The 20607-nt window shown below is 35.9% G+C and overlaps 2 protein-coding genes across 3 annotated transcripts in view; both read right to left on the reverse strand.

The window, feature by feature from the left end:
* Positions 1-4388, reverse strand: part of LOC132143529 (melatonin receptor type 1A-A) — a 54785-nt gene extending 50397 nt beyond the window's left edge. The window contains exon 1 of the mRNA XM_059553816.1: positions 3941-4388. Coding sequence (XP_059409799.1) covers positions 3941-4124 — 184 coding nt within the window. The 5' untranslated portion in view covers positions 4125-4388. The remainder of the gene's footprint in view (positions 1-3940) is intronic.
* A 10551-nt stretch (positions 4389-14939) lies between these two features.
* The window catches only part of LOC132143531 (kelch-like protein 5), a 90340-nt gene continuing 84672 nt past the window's right edge, over positions 14940-20607 (reverse strand). For both annotated transcript variants that reach the window (XM_059553828.1, XM_059553827.1), the window contains exons 10-11: positions 17033-17204; positions 14940-16522 (exon numbers count right to left, since the gene is read on the reverse strand). In XM_059553828.1, the coding sequence (XP_059409811.1) occupies positions 16466-16522; positions 17033-17204 (229 nt within the window). In that variant the 3' untranslated portion in view covers positions 14940-16465. The remainder of the gene's footprint in view (positions 16523-17032; positions 17205-20607) is intronic.

Genomic DNA, 20607 nt, shown 5'->3' on the forward strand with positions numbered 1-20607 from the left:
AAATTGTTCCCAACCATCACATTCACATCTAGGCAACCAATATACAGTATATATATATATATAACACTGAATGGGTCAAAATTAGCTATTTTTAAGTAAAGATCAAGATCAAGATATTTTGGAAATGTCCTACTGTAAATATATTAAAACTTATTTCTTTATTATTAATATGCATTGCTAAAAATATAATTTGGACAATTTTTAAGGCAATTTTCTCAGTATTTAGATTTTTTGCACCCTCAGATTCCAGATTTTCAAATAGTTGTATCTCGTACAAATATTGTCCTATCCTATCAAACCATATATCAATGGAAAGCTTATTTATTCAGTATATGATGTATACATCTCAATTTTGACATTAAAGTTTTGTGGTCCAGGGTGTGTGTGTGTGTGTGTGTGTGTGTGTGTGTGTGTGTGTGTGTGTGTAACACACACACACACATATACACAAATATACACTGCCATCACTTTGGTGTGTTTTGTGTGTAGAGTTTTGAGAAATGGAGCCATAGTTTCAAAAGCTGTGTGTAAGCATTTTGAAAAAACTCAGCACAGAATCAGCATATTACAATAATTTATGGAAGAAAAAAACAACATGTGACACTGAAGACTGGAGTAATGGCTGCTGAAAATTCAGCTAAATTAGAAAACATTTATTTGAAATTAGGTTTTTTTTTTTATTATTAATGCAGCATTGATGAGCGTAAGATACTTTTTTAAAAAATATGAAAAAATCTTACTGGCTCAACCCCGTTTATATTATGTATATGAAAAATGACTGAAAAATAAATAAATAATATGATTTCATCGCTTTCATTGCATTAAAAACATTGACAATTGTGATTGTAAAAAAAGGTTCAAAAGTATCTTCATCCAATTAGTACCATATCGTCTTCACTCCACACAACTCTCTTCACTCAACAGTGTTAAAAGTGTGTTTGTAAACAGCAGTACCAATTGAACAAATGCCATTCTAGTGTAAACCTGAGCTGTGTGCTAAAGCCTGTGGGTTCCATACAGTAAGAGCTCTCTCCAACTACACACCCCACGCACATCCTCTTCTGACCTAAAAACAAGGCTCTTGTTGCCCGCTACATGTACAATGACTCGAGAGAGAAACGTCCCAGATTATGGGTGAGCACTGCAATCACACAGGCTGATGGACAGCACTCCTCCCCCAGCACACACTGTCACTCATTCATCTGGCATTGGAGGACAGCCATATGTCCAGCAGTTGTGGTGGCTGCTTCCATCATTCTGAATTTCAAGGAGGGGCTTGGTGTTTGGAAGCCTCAGCTGTCTCAGTGGTAATTGTTCATTTTTAGTGTGTGTGTTTTGTGCATTTCTTCAGATGTCAAGCCAGTCAAGTAGGTGCAGAGAGGCCAGGGGAGTCCACTGTAAAATTTTGTCCCTGTTTTGTCCTGCTCTGTTTGCCTGCAGGACAAAAACCAGGTGTGACTCCAACATAAAGTACCACCTTTAAGTGAGACAATCCACACACAATGAAAACAGCGAGAAAAAAAAAAGTCAGGTAGGGAGCTATTGTGACCTTTTCAGTGTCTTTAAAAAAAATTCATAAATAAATAAAAACATGATCTCTTAGACAAACTACATTATATCTCCTATATATAAAGTGCTTAAGTACTGTACTCAGAAAGTTTTTGTCAGTATGTTTCTTTAATCTTTTCATGGTCTCTCTTACCTGTTCTTATATTTTCCCTAATAAAAAAAGTTTGAAATCTCTCTGACACTCTCTTTTCTCCAGATGAGCAACTATCTGGTCTTCAACTCTCTGTCTCAAGGGCTTCCTATCATTTCCAAAGAGTCAATAACACTTGTCCTACCCACCTGACAAAAAAATCTAATTCACATACATGACACTACTTTTAAATACCAAGAAATTACTGTATAATAGCAGTTTGCATTTGATTTACTGACCTCTTAAAATATGTAGGTTATCATTACTAATCCAGGTTCATCACTGTGGATGGCTTCTCAAACAGTAAATTGTTTACAGTTACTAATAAATAACTTCCAGATTTGCAACTCATTATCCCAAATAACTCAAGAAGTAAATATAAATGCAATAACAAATGTGCATTTGCTGTGAAACAATGTCTGTGGCACAAGGGTTTATCATAAGGCGTATATTTATCATATTATACATTGTGTAAACGTGTATATTTGATTCGTTTGATTGTTGTGGATAAAAATTTAATAGGTTAAAATCATTCCAAATGAATGAAAGCATGAATCACATGTTCCCTTGGCGAATTGGAGATGCACATGTAGCAAGAGCGGTCAGCGCAAAGGCGCATGGGAAGTGACAGTGGGGAGCGCGTGAACTTGACTTTGGAATAGAAACAGCCTCCACCTGCACGCGAGCTGGATAAACTTGAGCGCGTAGACTTTCATCACACTCTCTCCATAAACTTTCCTATGTCCCAAATGTCCATGCTCCCAACACACATTTAATGAGTGTCTTGGAAAAATGTCAAGATCCACAATGTGGGTCAAAGCTTTATTAAATTGAGTCTGCTGTTTTTCTAATGAGTCTATTTGAGTCATGTTTTCCAGTAGGCCTACTTATCTGCTAATATTCAGATTTTGGACAGGTTTCCTGTTCATGTGTTATTTTCCCACTCTGTGATTGACAGGACAAGAAGCACAATCCCATGGCACATCATACTCATGTCGACAGATGAATGCCAAAATAAACTGCCATATAAACAGCACGTCAGTCAAATCCAATGAGCGTGTTCATTTTCCCTAATAGAACCAAACAGCCTTTCTGTGTTCAGATCAGAGTTTAAAGCTCAGATATGTGCCTAGAAAATCTCACAGGATGAGACAGCAAAAAAAGAGGAAAGACCCAAAGCACAGTTGCTGACAGGCACACAGATATAGGGTCCCCAAAATAATTCATTTAACTCGTCCAGCACTGAATATTTTCCAGGGACACACACAGACACACAATTTATATATATAATTTGTACTGATCAAAAAATATGTTTACGACCATTTTAAAAGTTATTTGTAATGTCTATTACATGGAAAATCAAGAGATTAAATTAATACTATAAATAGACCAAAATCTGGGATTCAGTAACTGATTCTGAATGGAAATGGTTTTGAAAATAAAATATATAATAAACATTTTGTCAGACATGACCTGAAAGACACTTAAATGTGATGGAGATTGGGCAAAATGTGAAATCTGAAATGTAGCAACTGAAATCAAATCTTCTTGTTTTGCAATTGTACAGTATGCTACATTTTTGTTACAACAGGCATCAGACTCGACCATTTATTAAATTATGATCTTACTGATGGCCCGTCTCAAGTTCATTTGAAAACAGAATGAATGATATAACTTTAATAAGAAAATGTATCCACAAAACATGATGTGCATTTTATATATGTGTATTAACGAGATGTGTTTACAAGTTATTCAACGATTAGGTGTTAAGTCGTTACTATATAATTATACTGTAACATGAAGTATGGAATGTACAGTGAAGAATCAAAATCAAACAAATAAACGTTTTATTTGCTAACATTATATATATATACACACACATACTAGTTGGTATTCCTGTTCATTATAATAGTAGGCTACTTTTGCAAATTTCGTAAAAACACGCCCATATTTAAAGTTTCAAGAGCAATTTGGTTGTATTTGAATCTATTTCTTATAACGTTAAGAGGGAACGCTGGTGTACAGATTTCAACACAACACCTGCGAAGCGATTTCAGGGAGATATGAACCGTGCGTGTAAATCAGAGATGCTTGCGCGCTCTCCTTTCTGATTCCTCCGTCAGTGTTGTTTGTTTGGTGTATCCTCTTGCCTTCACGCCTCAAACGCAACATTATAGCAGTTAATGGGAAATACATGTGACACGCGTGTCAAACCTGTGTAAGCTCGCGCGCACAACTCACCTGCGTTCCGAAGTTTCTTGTTTCTGTAGACGGAGAAAATCACCAGCAGGTTTCCTAAAATATCCACCACTATAGTGAATATGAGGAAACACCCGAGAGTTGTAGTGACCCAGGGAGGCCGGTGAAGTGCTTGCTCGCTAGGGTCCAGTGCAGAGCTGTTCAGAAAACTCCCATTCATAAACATTGTATATCTTCATGAAACTTTTCACAATTAACTAAATAAACCGTGCAGTTCAGGTGGCGCGTCTCTCAGGTGGGATGTCATCTCTTCGTGAGGTCTGGAGAAGTTGCGCGCCCCGAATAACTTTCCTCGGTTCTCTCGTCGGGGCTTTCGTGTGTCTGGGTCTGCACTTTTATGGCTATGTGTGCAGTGTGCACCCATCACAATGTTGCTACATGACATCCACGGGGAAACTTCAAAGCTCCTGTGAACATGCGAATAACTGCAGCGTTGTGTGTTGCCACCCTGTGGTCATCATCGGTGATGTTGCCTTCATTCACCAATTTTATCTGTATGAGACCCTTTTCATCCCCTCATTCATTTTTTTTATCTGAATTAAAGAACCTTTAATTCCGTCTTCATCGCTACATTCAGGAAAATGTAGGATCCGTGATAGATAGATAGATAGATAGATAGATAGATAGATAGATAGATAGATAGATAGATAGATAGATAGATAGATAGATAGATAGATAGATAGATAGATAGATAGATTGTTATGAAGAGTGATCAGATGAATTGCATATTCCTTCTTTGCCATGAAAATTAACTTAATCCCAAAAAAACCTTTCCACTGCATTTCATTGCTGTCATTAAAGGACCTGCTGAGATCATTTCAGTAATCGTCTTGTTAACTCAGGTGAGAATGTTGACGAGCACAAGGCTGGAGATCATTATGTCAGGCTGATTGGATTAGAATGGCAAACTTGACATGTTAAAAGGAGGGTGATGCGTGAAATCATTGTTCTTCCATTGTTAACCATGGTGACCTGCAAAGAAACACGTGCAGCCATCATTGCGTTGCATAAAAATGGCTTCACAGGCAAGGATATTGATATTGTCAAGTCATATTCTCCGATGAAGCCCCTTTCCGATTGTTTGGGGCATCTGGAAAAAGGCTTGTCCGGAGAAGAAAAGGTCAGCACTACCATCAGTCCTGTGTCATGCCAACAGTAAAGCATCCTGACACCATTCATGTGTGGGGTTGCTTCTCATCCAAGGGAGTGGGCTCACTCATAATTCTGCCCAAAAACACAGCCATGAATAAAGAATGGTACCAGAACACCCTCCAACAGCAACTTCTTCCAACAATCCAACAACAGTTTGGTGAAGAACAATGCATTTTCCAGCACGATGGAGCATCGTGCCATAAGGCAAAAGTGATAACTAAGTGGCTCGGGGACCAGAATGTTGAAATTTTGGGTCCATGGCCTGGAAACTCCCCAGATCTTAATCCCATTGAGAACTTGTGGTCATTCCTCAAGAGGCGGGTGGACAAACAAAAACCCACTAATTCTGACAAACTCCAAGAAGTGATTATGAAAGAATGGGTTGCTATCAGTCAGGATTTGGTCCAGAAGTTGATTGAGAGCATGCCCAGTCGAATTGCAGAGGTCCTGAAAAAGAAGGGCCAACACTGCAAATACTGACTCTTTGCATAAATGTCATGTAATTGTCGATAAAAGCCTTTGAAATGTATGAAGTGCTTGTAATTATATTTCAGTACATCACAGAAACAACTGAAACAAAGATCTAAAAACAGTTTAGCAGCAAACTTTTTGAAAACTTATATTTATGTAATTCTCAAAACTTTTGGCCACGACTGTCTATAGAAGAAACTCTGCAAGTTCGTCATACCAATTGAAAAACAATTATTCCATCAAATTCCTCTAAAACACTGCTAATGTTTTCCCATGTTTGTCTCTGTGTATTACGGCAAGTCTGCGCATTTTTGCCTTCTGAGTTGAGTGCATTACTGCCTGTCCTTCAATGCTTCAAGAAACCTATTGCAAAGCTACCTGAAGAACTTTGTGCAAGTGCACCTGGGACAAAAGCTGCTTTAAACCCAAAGGATGGTCACGGCAAATGTTGATTTATTTTAGTTAATAGAAGTTAATTGAAAAGTAAAATATATTTATGACATTATTTTTGACAGCATCCTCATTTTACAGCATTTACACAAGTGCCTAAAACTTTTAACAGTACTGTAGCTTTGCAGATAGGTTTCTTAAAGCATCTTTGCGATGTTGCCATAGTTCTTCTGTATTTAGATCTGTGTGGAGCACTGGCTGTTGTCATAAACACTGCGTGCATAATTAATATACTGATGATTTTTTTTTTTCCAAACACATTTTACCCATTCCAAACCACATCAATCCTAATAACTATTTGTATTTAATCATTTATAAGTGATATATAATTGTCCATGAAGGCTGGAAGTTAAAAACTTGTATTCAGGTGTTCAAGATTATTAGGCATGTTTTTTTTTACTGATAAATGAGCCAAAAAAAAAAAAGGTTAAACTGAGACTGAGATGTTGAAAATAATTAAATCCCCATGAGAAATATTAAAAACTAATGCAATACAGAAATTCCAAAGTTAAGGCATGACCATGAAAAACAAAAAGCCTGTCCAAAAGTCATTTCTTAAATTTGCAATTTCTGTATTGCATTAGTTTTAAATATTTCTCATGGGGATTTAATAATTTTTGACTTTTCAGTCTGAGTTAAACCTCTTTTTTGGCTCATTTTATCTGTAAAAGAAAACATGCCTAATAATTATGCATTCCTGAATTTAAGTTCAAGAGTTTTTAACTTCCAAACATTTCTGGACAATTATATCATAAAAGGTCAAATACAAAATGAATAGTAGTTATTAAGATTGATGTGGTTTGGAATTGATAAAATGTGCTTGGAAAAAATAATCATCAGAATATCAACATGCCTAATAATTATGCACGCTCAGTGTCCATACATTTTTATATAATTTATGAATATTTATATTGATTTTCTTTATTTTACATTTTATTTGAAAGGTATTATAAGTGTTGATCTTTACTTTGTTTGAAATAAATGAAATAAATGTGTCAATAAATATAAAAATATTTTTGTTGTACTGTATTGTAAAAGTATTTTATTGTATTGTATTGTACTGTATTGTACAATTGTTAAGTAGTTGTATCGAATACTTTTTCCAGGACCAGACCTCAGTATGAAGATAAAGGTTAGAATCGTGATTTTTCACAATTTGGACCTGCAAAAAAAGACATGAAATCAGACTTAACAACCGAACAATTTAATAATTGAAGTGCACTGGACAGTGGTAGGGTGCGAGCTAGAGGCAGAGGATTCTATGACGGCACTCATACAGTGTCATCCCCTTTTGTGACTGTAACCTAAATACTTAAAACGTCTTAAGGAGAGCAGACTGTCTCCTCGCCTTCAGTTCAAAGACTTGAGCTTGTGCTGTCCCATCATCACTCTACCCCCAGCAGAACTGTTCAAGCAGCCTGTCAGCCTCCAGCCATTAAGATGCAATTTTAATGTAGTGCTGCGCTGCTAATGGCTCCAGTCATGAAAGCAGTTAATTATGGTCTCTCTCTCTAGCTCCATCTCTCTTCAAACTGTCAGGTGTTCTAAAGGGAGACTTAACTGTGAAAGATTTTTACATTTACAATGATAAGACTAAGCAGCATTATACTCATACAAAACTATTTGCTCCAGTTTTTACTTTTTTGGAATTTCTTTCTCTCTCTCTCTCTCTCTCTCTCTCTCTCTGCCAAGGACGTTGCAAAGAAAAAATATTTTAAGAATGTACACATTTAACCTGCAACTCTATATTATAAAAATGTGTGACTGTTTTATTATGTTTTGTGAAATTTTCACAAACTTGTCCCTCAATTCTGACATAATTATAGACCACTATAGCCAAAATGTTATTGTTGTTGTTTTGTAAAGAGCAATATTTTAATATTTCTAACTTTGTTTCTGTGAATATCCGCCTTATTTTAATCTAAAATCATACCATGTGGGAGACAGCAAGACAACGCTAAAGCCTTTACCCACCTGTCACAGCCACAGAACACTATCACCCATTTGTTTGTGTGTGTGTGTGTGTGTGTGTGTGTGTGTGTCCAGGAGGAACACATGAGAGTCATAAATCAGAACAATGACATGCCTTATGCTCAAAACCATGAGACAATAAAATAATCTGATCTTGGCTTAGCTTCAAATTCACATGTGCAAACATGTGAGCTAATGTTCTTATATCAGAAAACAGGAGCTGCTCTGTTTAACCTTTCTTTGACCTCCAATTTAGTTCTTATTATAATAGCACAGTAAACTTTGCCATCTACTGGAGAATGACACATTTAGGATCAATAATTTACTACCAAGACAAAAATACAAAAATATTTGCTGTATACAGTACAACATCAAAAGATTAAAAGAAGATACTTACATAAATACATTTTCCCACATTAAAACAGAATGTGGATTTTCTCTATCTTTCTCTCTCGTTACAGTTGTTTGCCACTGCACGTTGTGCTGTGATCTGGCGTCAATAAATATGATGCAATAGCGACCTCTACTGTTTGTCACACGATGGTGCATCAGCCTTACCTAACGGTTCAGTGGACTGAGGCTGCTTGGGAACGTTTCAGGCGTTTTTGAAGCAGAAGATTTGTTCAGGAAAGAAATGTATGCAATGGATGTCAGGTAGAGGGTGAGAAGAAACAGAAGAGAGAGTTGTGCTACTTCATAACAGATGTGAAAATGACAAAACATTAAAAAATAATTATTTGATTAAAATATAATCAAATACTAAAGAATAGTTCTGTAACTGCGTTTAATTTTGCAAAGCAGTTTATCCCATACCAGTGTTTAAATTAATATTATACCCCCCCCCCCAAACAAAAGAAAATGTGCTGAAAATGGCTCATCGTCAGATCATCAAAGATACGTTTTTTTTTCCTCTGTTGAAACATAGATACATTTAGTATAGTAGAAATTAAAAACAAATACATCATTAACACATTGTAACTTTAGACCAATACCATTACCAATACCAGTCCATAATTCATAACAATGCTTCCACCACTGAGAAAGTCAGTTGTCCTCTCAAATTAAAATCCACTGACAAATTTGTTTAGAACTGTTTTGGGCTGTTTTTGCTTGTAACTTATGCTTGATCTGGGCATGTTACTCTCCTGATTTAGACTAGATGTCATTTTCTCTAAAGAAATCAATATTAAAGAAATTATTTATTCAGTATTTTAGCTGGAAGCAATGGTTTGAAGTTAAAAGCATCTTAATGATAGACTTGTTTCTTACAAACGCACAGCTTTTCATTTTGCAGTAACTGACAGTAACTGGACTGGAATCCAGAGTCGTGTGAATTACTTTTGTGATGCTGTTTATCTCAATTTAATAATAAACTGATTATAGAATTTGGTGTGAAACATCAGATTCATAAAGATTAAAATGAGCTCAGTCAAAGTTCATTATACAGCAAAATTATAAAAGTGTGAAATTCACCATAGCAAGTCAAAGGAGTTGGACATTTAATTCCAGAAATGGATAGAGCATTCTAGGTTTAAATTTAAAAACATTTGAATTATGATTTTATTACAAACTTGCAGCTTTTATGTTGGGTCGATTACTTGTCCATCACTTTTATTACAGAATGCTATTGAACTTGGGCTCAGATAATTAAAAAAAATGTGACTGAAACTAATTGCAAACTGTCATTTTTCATATCCAAGATTTTGTCTCTACAATTAAAATGATTTTTGCATGGCCATAATTGGAATATCATTCTGACAGAAGCAAAATAAATTAATAAATACTGTTCTAGGAAATTGCTGACTGGTTCTATCATCTGCAGTATATGAAAAATGCTTGAGCCCAGCAGAAAAACACAGGAGACATCAGTAGTGCATTCTTACCCTGTCATTCTGACCTCCAGCATCTCCACTGCCCACAGATCATCTGTTCTGCTACACAAACACACAAACACTCCATGTTGGAATGCTGGATGTGTTTCCATGAACCTCCAAATATATAAGACTATGCAGGTCACATCTTACATATACAGTTCCAAAATGAATTGAATATACCTGGATTTTCCATCATAGAATTCTTTATCATGACTTCAAGAAAGTCATTTTTATGTGACATTCCTGAATATTAAACGTAAATCCAAAGGTTGCACAAACTTTTTCCATTAGCTATGCATATGCCTTGGAGACATCTATGGAGAAAGCCAATAAATTAAGTCTGCAGACATCTAAGAAGAGTCACAGACATGTCTTTGAAGTATTTTTCATGTACATTCGCCATATTTCTTTACAGATCTCTGAGCTTCTGCTGGGTGTCGGGAAAAAACAGTTATTGAAAGTCAGTTCCTGTAAAGTCATTCAAACTCACATCATATATAGAAAAGCAGTGCTGAGGTACAGTGTATCCAGACATTTGAAGGCAGTGCAGCATTAGCTCAGACAGCAGTGCTGAATGGGCAGTGTTTCACCAAAATAAAATAAAAATAGTTGGAAGATGTCTTGAAAATGGAACCACCCTGCAAGAGACCCAGGTTCTCCTCAGTCCACTCTGCACTTTCTTTATTTATGCTTCACGTCCATTTCATGGAATCAAGTTCATTTAATTTTGACAGTCTCTAAATTGAAGTATGTGTGGACATACATGTGTGTACATGTGTGGACAATAAAGATTTTCAATTCTGGCCAAAATACCAGTCCATAATCCATAATAACACTTCCTCCAGCGGAAAAAGTCTGTCCACTCTTTGTTCTCTCACATCAAATTCCACTAAAATATTTGATTAGAATAATTTTAGATATTTCCATTTGTAAATGGTACTCTGTGTACATTTCTCTCGTGATTCAAATAAGACAACTTTTTCCCTATAGAAATCATTGTGGACATGGTAGATAAGAACTCTGATGGATGTATTATAAACATCAGTATTTCGCTTCACATGGTGTTATTTGATGGACTGGAGTTGTGTTGAGGATTACTTGTGTATTATTGTGGTGTTTTTTTCAGCTGTTTGAACTTTAATTCTGACGGCACCCATTCACTGCAGAAGATACATTGCATTAGCATTCTCTCCTGAAGAAACTGCAAACTGTTCCTTTAAATTATAAAAACTCGCAACAAACAGAGTGAACTTCTTAAGTCTTTCAAAGATTTCCTCAGGTTAGCATCTACAAAATTACTTTGAAACATATGCAGTCTTTCCTAAATAATAAACACTTTCTTTACTGAAAATGTTTGAATGTTATTGCATTACATAACAAAGCATTGACTGATTTCATCAAATTAAATTTAAATGGGTTGATAAATAATTTACAGAAAATAATTCTGCTTGGTTCATGAAAGAGGCACAATTCTCAGGTCTCTGTGCTCCTCTTGTGAGGTGTTTTTATGAATTTCAAAACATACTGCAAATAAACCCCTTATCCATCAGGATTAAGTTCTCGTTTGCTTGTCCACTATACATTTTAACATTAAATATTGGAGGGATGAAAAGTAATGCCCTGTTCATATACCACTAGGGAGCAGTATAAAACTCTGTAAAATTTAAAATGTATCTATAATTTTTATAAAACAGACACATAATAACCCAATTACATCACCTGCAGGTGATGTAATCATGCTTTATATTTAAATGAACCTAAAAGGTAACACTTAAGTATAGGAACCAGTTCTCACAATTAACTACGTGCTTATTAGCATGTCTTTTATTGACATATTGGCTGTTTATTAGTAGCTACTAATGAAGAACATATTCTGCATGACCATATTCTACATCCTTAGACCCAGTAAAGAGAAGAAAAAAAAACGACCTTACTAACTATTAATAAGCAGTAATTTAATATTTTGAGGCAAATTTCGTACTTAGTAATGGCAATGTCAACTAAGTTTTAATAACATACTAATATTTGTATTTTATTTCAGCTTCGATTCGGTTAAAACAACATCTTTAGGTTTAGTTATAATAATAACACTGAAGTTTGGAGTGATATGAGTGAGAGAATTTTTTTGGGGGGGGCTATCCCTTTAAGTCTTTCTAAAATAAAATGATAGCACTAAGGAGAATGAGGGATGAATGAATCATTGATGAAGCTGCATCACTGACCCAGAGTTCATCTCATCCTTAATTTCTTTCTTCTACTGGTCACAGAGTGATACATGAGGGCATGACCTTTGGAACAGTATAGTCAGACATTTGTCAGACCCAATGGTGAGGCTTCCCACCTCTTACTGACAGCGCTGATTCAGTTCTTCTGCACCTGAATCACAGTGATAACTAATGGGCCATTGAGCCATTGCCCAGCAGAACCGCTGCTGGCTCACAAAATCTGTTCATGCACAACACTAAAGCACTAACACAAGCCAAAAGTCATTCTTTTACAGTTTAATAACCCAAAATAGTCATAAATCAAACAATACAGTGTGAAATGTGCTGCATAAGAAAAACAATTGCATGGACAGCAATTCATATTACGATAGAAAAAATTGCATGCCTCCCATCATCATTTAGGTAGCAAGCTCTGCACAAGTGAGAGATGCATCCATGATCAAACAACAACATATACATAACAATATGCAACAATATGCCTAACATTTAAGAAAGATTCCTCCTGAGATCACTCACTTATTTCACTGACACAGCTTCCAGTATTAATATAAAAAAGGTGACATATATATATATATATATAAATTACACATAACAGTAGTGTATTCAGTGATAATGTCTTACAATTATATGCAACTCAGCCTCATGAATATATAAATATTCCACTCATAAATACTGTATGTTTGTGGGTGTGTAGCCAAATGTGATTACAATTAAAATCAAAGGAATTATTTTTCAATGGAATTAAAAGGTATCATTTTTACAAACTGTTTACAGACATTTTTTTCATAAGATTCGATTTAATACTATAAAGATTAAGTATGTGCTGTATTGTACATTTTCACATGTGATCATTTTTTCTTTGATACTGTAGTATCTTCCTATGATATACTGTACATTCACAATATATATGGTACCCAAAACAAATGAAACAAATCCGTGATGAGCCAATTCTAAAATATATCCACCAATTTCAAAAAATCACTGTGAGGACAGGCTCTGCTTTAGCTGAATATGAATATAGTGCAAGATCATAATTAATATATGGAAACATGTCAATAACAGAACACACATAAGAGGACCATGAAACTTGACACTTTAAATGTGCAATAATATATAAATAGCACTGACCACCATTGTTTTTAGAGATATTAATGTTTGTCCCTCACAAACCAAAACAAATCCAATCCTTCCTCTGAAAATCTTTCATATACCTTTATCGCATGACAAAATGATGAACAGCATAATTATGAAATATAAAATGAATAACAACAGTATGATGACAAAATAATACACTACAGCAATAACGGTTTTTCAGTTTCTGATATCGACTGAATGAAGAGAATTTTTTTTCGTGAATATTTTATCGTAAACAGTATGTGGTGCTCTCTTTGCTCTTTATTTTTTGCTACTTTTAATAGCTCTGATCTAAACTGTTCTATCATTTCTTTCTGTTTCTTTTCATATGCTAATCTGCGCAATTCTCTTTCTTCATTTAAAACACTGAGATGGATCTTGGGATTTAGAAAACTAGATCAAAATACCAAAACTGTTTTCTCAGACTTCTCAAGTTGCACTTTATACTCAGTATGGGGTTTAAGAGCGTGCCACTAAAATACAAACGCACACACAAAACGTGACACTTTTCTCTAAGACAAAGAGAGTGATGCACAAGTAGATATACACAAACACCTGACTAAATAAGAAAAGAAGGAGGGGAAAAAAGAGAGAAAATGAGACTGGTGAAAAGAAACAGACACCCTGAGTGGAAACCAGACATTGTTGTGCAAAATAAACAAGTGCACTGAAGAGATCCAACTCTATAAAGCTTAAATTCTCTACTGATCTGCAACTATTCCTTTAATTTCTGCTTCTTAAATATTTTGTATTTGTTAAAGTATGTTTATATATATGTAACTTTTACAACTGACAGTGCACATGAGGGAGGGAAGGTTATAAAAATAATTAATTTTGTACAATAATATTCCAAAACTGCACATTAAACGATTTCTCCGAAATGAATGTTCATGTCTCATGCTGATTAATTACTATTTGTGTATAGGATATTTTTCCATGTATCTGGCGTTCATTGAAAGAGAGATGGAATTTGGGATGTAAACATAAATCATGGTTAATCTGGTCTTTTTGCCTTTGTTCTGCTCCCCAGCAGAATTTATTTCCATTAAATGGACAGTGACCCAGAATCCAGCTGTTATTGTGGAGATGAATCACTGTGCAAAAATAGAAATACTATAAATAAAACATTGTGTAAGCCATGAGGAAACCCCCACAATAACCATTATTTACAATGATCTTCTTTAATCTTTGTCTAAAGCTTTCCTTTGCTCAGCAGGGGAACAGCATCTCAGTTTGTGTGGTTAACTTCCTCTGCTGAGCACTGGGATGCATTTCTAAATTCAAAAAATAGAAAGAATGATTCAGAGTTCTGAATATCCATTAGACCTTTTTATGACATTCTTTCTCTGAGACTGAAGTGAGTTGTGGAATAAGGGCACAGTATAATGATGGATTGTTTTTCTCCCTTGTAGGTATAATTACAATATACTCATGCAATATTGCTGATATGCTTTAACTGTGTTTGGGCAGGTAAATTAAATATAAAGTCATGCACACTTACACATTTTGGTCCTTCCATCCACAACTTCTACCCACGTTCCTCTCTCTTATCTTTTCTCCCCATACCCTCCATTCTATTTGCCTGTCTAATATAGACAAATTTGATAGACTGTCGCAGAAGCTGCTTAGTGATCAGCACCATTTGATCAAATCTCTCTTTTCTACTTGGGCCATTTGTTCTAACAAGTTCTGTTCTCAAAGAAAAAAAAATAAACACCTGAATGAAGATGAAAATCTCATCAAGAACCACTGACACTTTTAATATCACTGCTAAAGCATTAATAATAATGCTTGCATTTAAAATAGACGGAAGGAAATACACACACACACTAGTTTTCTAGTTCTCTCTCCAGCACTCTAGCTCTCCCTCGAGACACTTTACTGCACTCCAGCTATTCTTAGACAACAGGCCATTTCTACAGAGAAAATTTGGCTGTGCACTTTATAGTCATGTTTTAATTGACTCTGAATATTTTTATATATCATTTCCACTCTGTTTCTTCTCTGTTCTCTGTGATGTATTAAATATTGTAGTTGTAAACTTGGGTAATGGAAATAAGCTACCAAAGTAATGCTAAGTGTAATAATTAGTTGTAAATAAATAAATGCATGTATATACATACATAGATACAGTACACAGTACTGTTCAAAATTTTGGGGTCAGCAAGATTTTTTTAAATGCTTTTGCATTTGGGCTCAACACAAATACAGTAAAAAAGTAATATTGTGAAAAAATACTACAATTTAAAATATCTGTTTTCTATTTTAATATATTTTAAAATGTAATTTATTCTTGTGATGGCAAAGCCAAATTTTCAGCAGTCATTAGTCCAGTCTTCAGTGTCACATGATCCTTCAGAAATCTTTCTAACATATGACCATGGACCACAGTCCCAGTCATAAAGAGATTTATACATCATCTGAAAGCTGTACAGTTTGTAAGGATAGGACGATATTTGGCCGAGATATAACTATTTGAAAATCTGGAATCTGAGGGTGCCAAAAAATCTAAATATTGAAAAATATAACTTTGTCCAAATTAAATTCTTAGCAATGTAGATTACTAATCCAAAATTAAAGTTTTGATATATTTTTACGGTAGGAAATTTATAAAATAACTTCATGGAACATGATCTTTACTTAATATCCTAATGATTTATGGCATAAAAGAAAAATCTATAATTTTGCCCCATACAATGTATTGTTGGCTATTTTGCTACAAATTTTGTGGTCCAGGGTGACATATGCTTATTTGGAAAAAAATATTTATTATCAATGAAATGTTGAATAACTGCGTAATTTATTTTGTGGAAACCATGATACATTTTTTTCTATTTTTTAAAGAAATGAAATAATAAAACCTTACTGACCCCAAGCTTTTGAACAGTAGTTCATATATAAAATGGTTGTGACAGTGTATAGGAAACATGAAACATCGAGGGATGTAGGGATATACAGAGATAAACGAATGGATAAACATAGGCATATTCAATTGAATAAACCCTGTTCTTCAGAGACGGACAGGAGGAAGTCTTGCTCTTGATGTACACAGCTATAAAGTAAACTGCTTTTAATAGACAAATACATACTGGAAGGCATAAAGGAAGACCACAGTTGGGTATTCAGCTGTATGTCAGTGATTTTCTCTACTCTGGTCAGCAGATGCTCAGATCTGTCTGGAGACACTACAACCAGAGCACTGCAGGAGATGATTGACAGCTGGAGGCATTTCAAAGCTTCACCGCAACCACACAAGCCCCGGCTCGACCTAAACACAACGGCGCGACCTGGAACAAAAACACAAATCCCAGTTAGAGAGAATGGATACGGCTTCACATACAGCATCTGATTCAGTGCATTTATGGGATTGATGTTGTCAATGAAGAATCAATTTCTCTCCGTCAACACACACGCTGCTTTATTGCTCTCTCTGCCGCTCACGTACACAAACATACATCGTTACCCACACGCATCCCGAGGCTTGTTTTTTTCTAAACGAAACAATATGAACTCTCAGCATGTGGGCGAAGGAAACGTCGCCTAAAAACATAACGAGAAATGAAGCCCAGGAAAAATCAGCCGGTTGCTATAGCAAGGTAATAACAGATGCTGTGATGCAGAGAAGAGCTGTGCTTCTGTCAAAATGATGAAGGCCTGGCATTTACATAATGAACAAACAGCATCATGAGGAACGAGGCAGAATCACACCGTACCAGAAAACGGAGCTGTTACTTGCACATGCGACACAAAGGGACGAAAGTCATGCAGATGGACAAACACGAACTGTGTGTGTTTACCTGTGTCCACTCATTTGTTTGGGGGTCGTAAGCTTCCACTGTGTTTAGATACACCTGACCATCATAACCGCCGACAGCATAAAGACGGTCCCCCAGAAGACACACCCCTACAGCATCTCTGCTGAGACTCATGGGAGCTACTACTGTCCACATGTCTGTCTTTGGGTCATACCTGAAAGAAAAGGTAAAACAGATTCAAATCAGCCATGTTGATTTACAAATATGAACTACATTTATATTCCACTAGACTCTGCCCTCTCTGAATCTCAAGTGTCAAATAAGTAGAATTTTCTGGTAACAAACTCATATAATAATTGCACACAAATCCATTATTATTTATAAATCATAGATTTAAATACCGGGTGTGCAGACATCTTCAAATCGGATTGTATGACTAAACCCAGGTGGTGGTTGTGTCATTTTCACCACACTGAATAATTTTGACCCAATAAAGTTGTATCAAAAGGTAAAAGAGTTTAAAACAAAGCATTAAAAATGTGACGTGTTAAGAAAACCAAATAAATTCAACTTATATATTTACTGCGTCATTTACGAATAGACTGTAACATTTCTCACATTATGTAACATATTTAAAAATATTAAAGGGTTAGTACACCCGAAAAAAAAAATTTAGCCTGTGTTTTACTCACCCTCGAGGCACCCTAGGTATATATGACTTTCTTCTTTCAGACGAATCCAATCAGAATTATATAAAATATTGACCTGGCTCTTCCAAGTGTTATCATTGCAGTGAGTGGGTGTTTTTTGTTTAACAGTCCAAAACACGTCAAATAAAGTGCACGCATCCATAATAAAACATGCCCCACGCAGCTCTGGGGCATAAATAAAGCTCTCCTGTAGCGAATCCATGTGTTTTGGTATGAAAAATATCCATGTTTAAAACGTAATAAACACTTTTCTCTCTCACTTCTGGTAGCTGTCGTATGTGGAAGCAGTTCCGGCAGATGACAGGACGTTGGCGTTGCATACCTACCTGTGAGAATAACTAGTCTCACGAGTTTGTTTACAGGAGCAAATGAGCCAAAGCTTGCTTCCTTAAGCAAAGAAAAAGCAGTCTCGTCTTGGCTTTTTTTTTTCTTTTTTTTTTAATTCATGACTGGCATTTTGTTTTGTTCTCTCTCTGCATTCATTACTAATCAGCCTACCCCGACGTCCTAAGTTATCCACTGGAATGGCTCCTGCATACCACAGTGAGATGAAGTGAGAGAGAAGTATTACATTTGAAATATAGATATTGTCTTAAAAAAAAAAAACTCATGGATTCGCTCCAGGAGGCCTTTATTCACCCCCCGGAGCCGTGGGAGGCATGTTTAATTATGGATGCGCGCGCTTTATTTGACTGTTGAACAAAAATGCCCGCCAACTGCAATGATAGAGCTTGGAAGAGCAAGGACAATTTTTAATATAACTTCCACTGGATTCGTCTGAAAGAAGAAAGTCATATACACCTAGGATGCCTCGAGGGTAAGTAAAACACACAAAACAACAGTTTGGTTATTGATTGTTTTTGTTTTTTTAAGATAGAGGAATCAATATTTTTTTAATCAGCAATAATGCATTAAATTGCCCAAAAGTTACATTAAAAACAATAACATTACAAAATATTTATATTTAAAAAAAATCATCATCTTTCCAGTCCAAAGTATGTTGGAATGGAGTAATGGACGCTGAAAATGCAGCTTTGCCATTACAGTAATAAACTACATTTTTACAATTATTAAAAAATTAATAAATAATATTTAATAATAATAATAATATGTAATAATATTTTAAAATAATTCCATTCTTACTGTAAGATACTGTAACTTAATAAAAAATGCAGTCTTGGTGGGCATAAAAGGTTTAAAAAATATTACACTATCTGTAATGAGCAAAACTGCACAGCTAAACACACATGTAACATATACAGGTAGGAAATGTGCATCTGTGTCTCTTCTGTCAGAAGTGAAAGGACCTGCCAAGCAAACGTCGACTGGCAGAGACTGAGAGCAGTCTAGGTGCAGGAAATGTTCAGCAGACAGATAGCTCTTTTTAAACAAAGATCCAACAGACAGACAGAGAAACAGAGAGATGAGAGAAGATGATGAGCATGAGTCAGTCACACTAAAAAACCTAATACATTTCAAAACATTTCAAACATGGAAATCACAACACAAAGTGTAAAGGTGCAGGTGCACTCAGGGTGTGTCCAAATCCACTTTTGCTATTTTAAGGACGGAAAAACGGTCTGTGCGCCGGGGCGCATTTTTGAAATGGGTTGTCCCTGTTCTCTTAATGAGTAATGGGCATAACGTTCAATACACCAATCAGAGTGTCATCTCCCATTCCCTTTAAGAGTGAAATGCGCTCGTGCCAGGGCGGATCACCATTTACATGGCGGAATTTGTTGGCAGAAAAGCTGAACGCTTCTCAAGCGAAGAAACCGATCTTCTGGTGCGCGAAGTTAAAGCGCGCGCACAGATCATCTACAAGACAAGCAGGAATCCACCAAAGCTCCGCGCGATGAGTCAGTTAATATATATGTGTGTGTATTGGAACGATTGTTCAATTAATTAGCCAAATTAATTCATTATTATAAGTAGTAATAGGCTGAATTGCAAATAGGTAGCCTAATTCTAATACATGCAATGATTATCCATCATTACATTTTTATATTCATGTAGCCTACACATTAATATTCTTTTACACTGTAATCCTTTTGTTTTTATTATTTGGCATGTTTGTGTGATGTGCATACCTGTGTGTATTAAGCAAAGTCAACGCGCACTGTGGACCCGCACAGAGGTGTATTTTCTACCAACGCGCTCTTTAAATAACAAAAAAATATTGCGCCATTGACTTTAGACTAGGTTTGAGTTGGTCTATGGCGCAGTATATTTTCAGCTCTTTAAAACTGCACTGCACCAGCAATGCGCCTAAACACACCTCTTTTTTAGACCAGCACGGCCATGGGTGCACAAATGGGTGCAAATGCATTTGCTAATTAAACGATGTGGCGCTGGATGGGAAAATGCGAACGGCACCAGACTGAAACTAGCAAACACACTTACGCTGCGCCTTGCGTCGCATTGCGCCGGGTGTGTCTGCACAAGATCCCGGGCCCTATGCTTAGGCAGGCCTAATGCCCCCCCCCCCCCCCCTGAAAATATATATTCCAGACTTTTCAAGGGCCCTCTCTTCCTTTGGGGCCCTGGTAATCAGTACTGGTTTTACCCCCAGTCCGGCGCCCCTGGCCGGGTGTATGATAGGGCCCTCAGAGGCCTACTAACCACCCTACAAAAAAGATCCCAGTTGGCTGTCGTTAGCTAAATGTACTTACAACATGAAGCAGCTCATAAAATCTAAATGTTGTGGAGCACAGTGTTCCTTCTCTCAGAGAAAAGCTTTTATCACTTCACTTATTTAGAAACTCACTAAGATAAAAAAAGTATTTCTTCACAATGTCATGCATAAAACACAAGTGGGATTTTACCTATGCTTCTGTTCAAATGGAATCTCAAATTTTTTCATTAAAACAATGGATGGCTCAGATGGTGCAATGAAGAAATAATTGG

Source organism: Carassius carassius, chromosome 7 (assembly GCF_963082965.1).
Source record: "Carassius carassius chromosome 7, fCarCar2.1, whole genome shotgun sequence".
Taxonomy (NCBI): domain Eukaryota; kingdom Metazoa; phylum Chordata; class Actinopteri; order Cypriniformes; family Cyprinidae; genus Carassius; species Carassius carassius.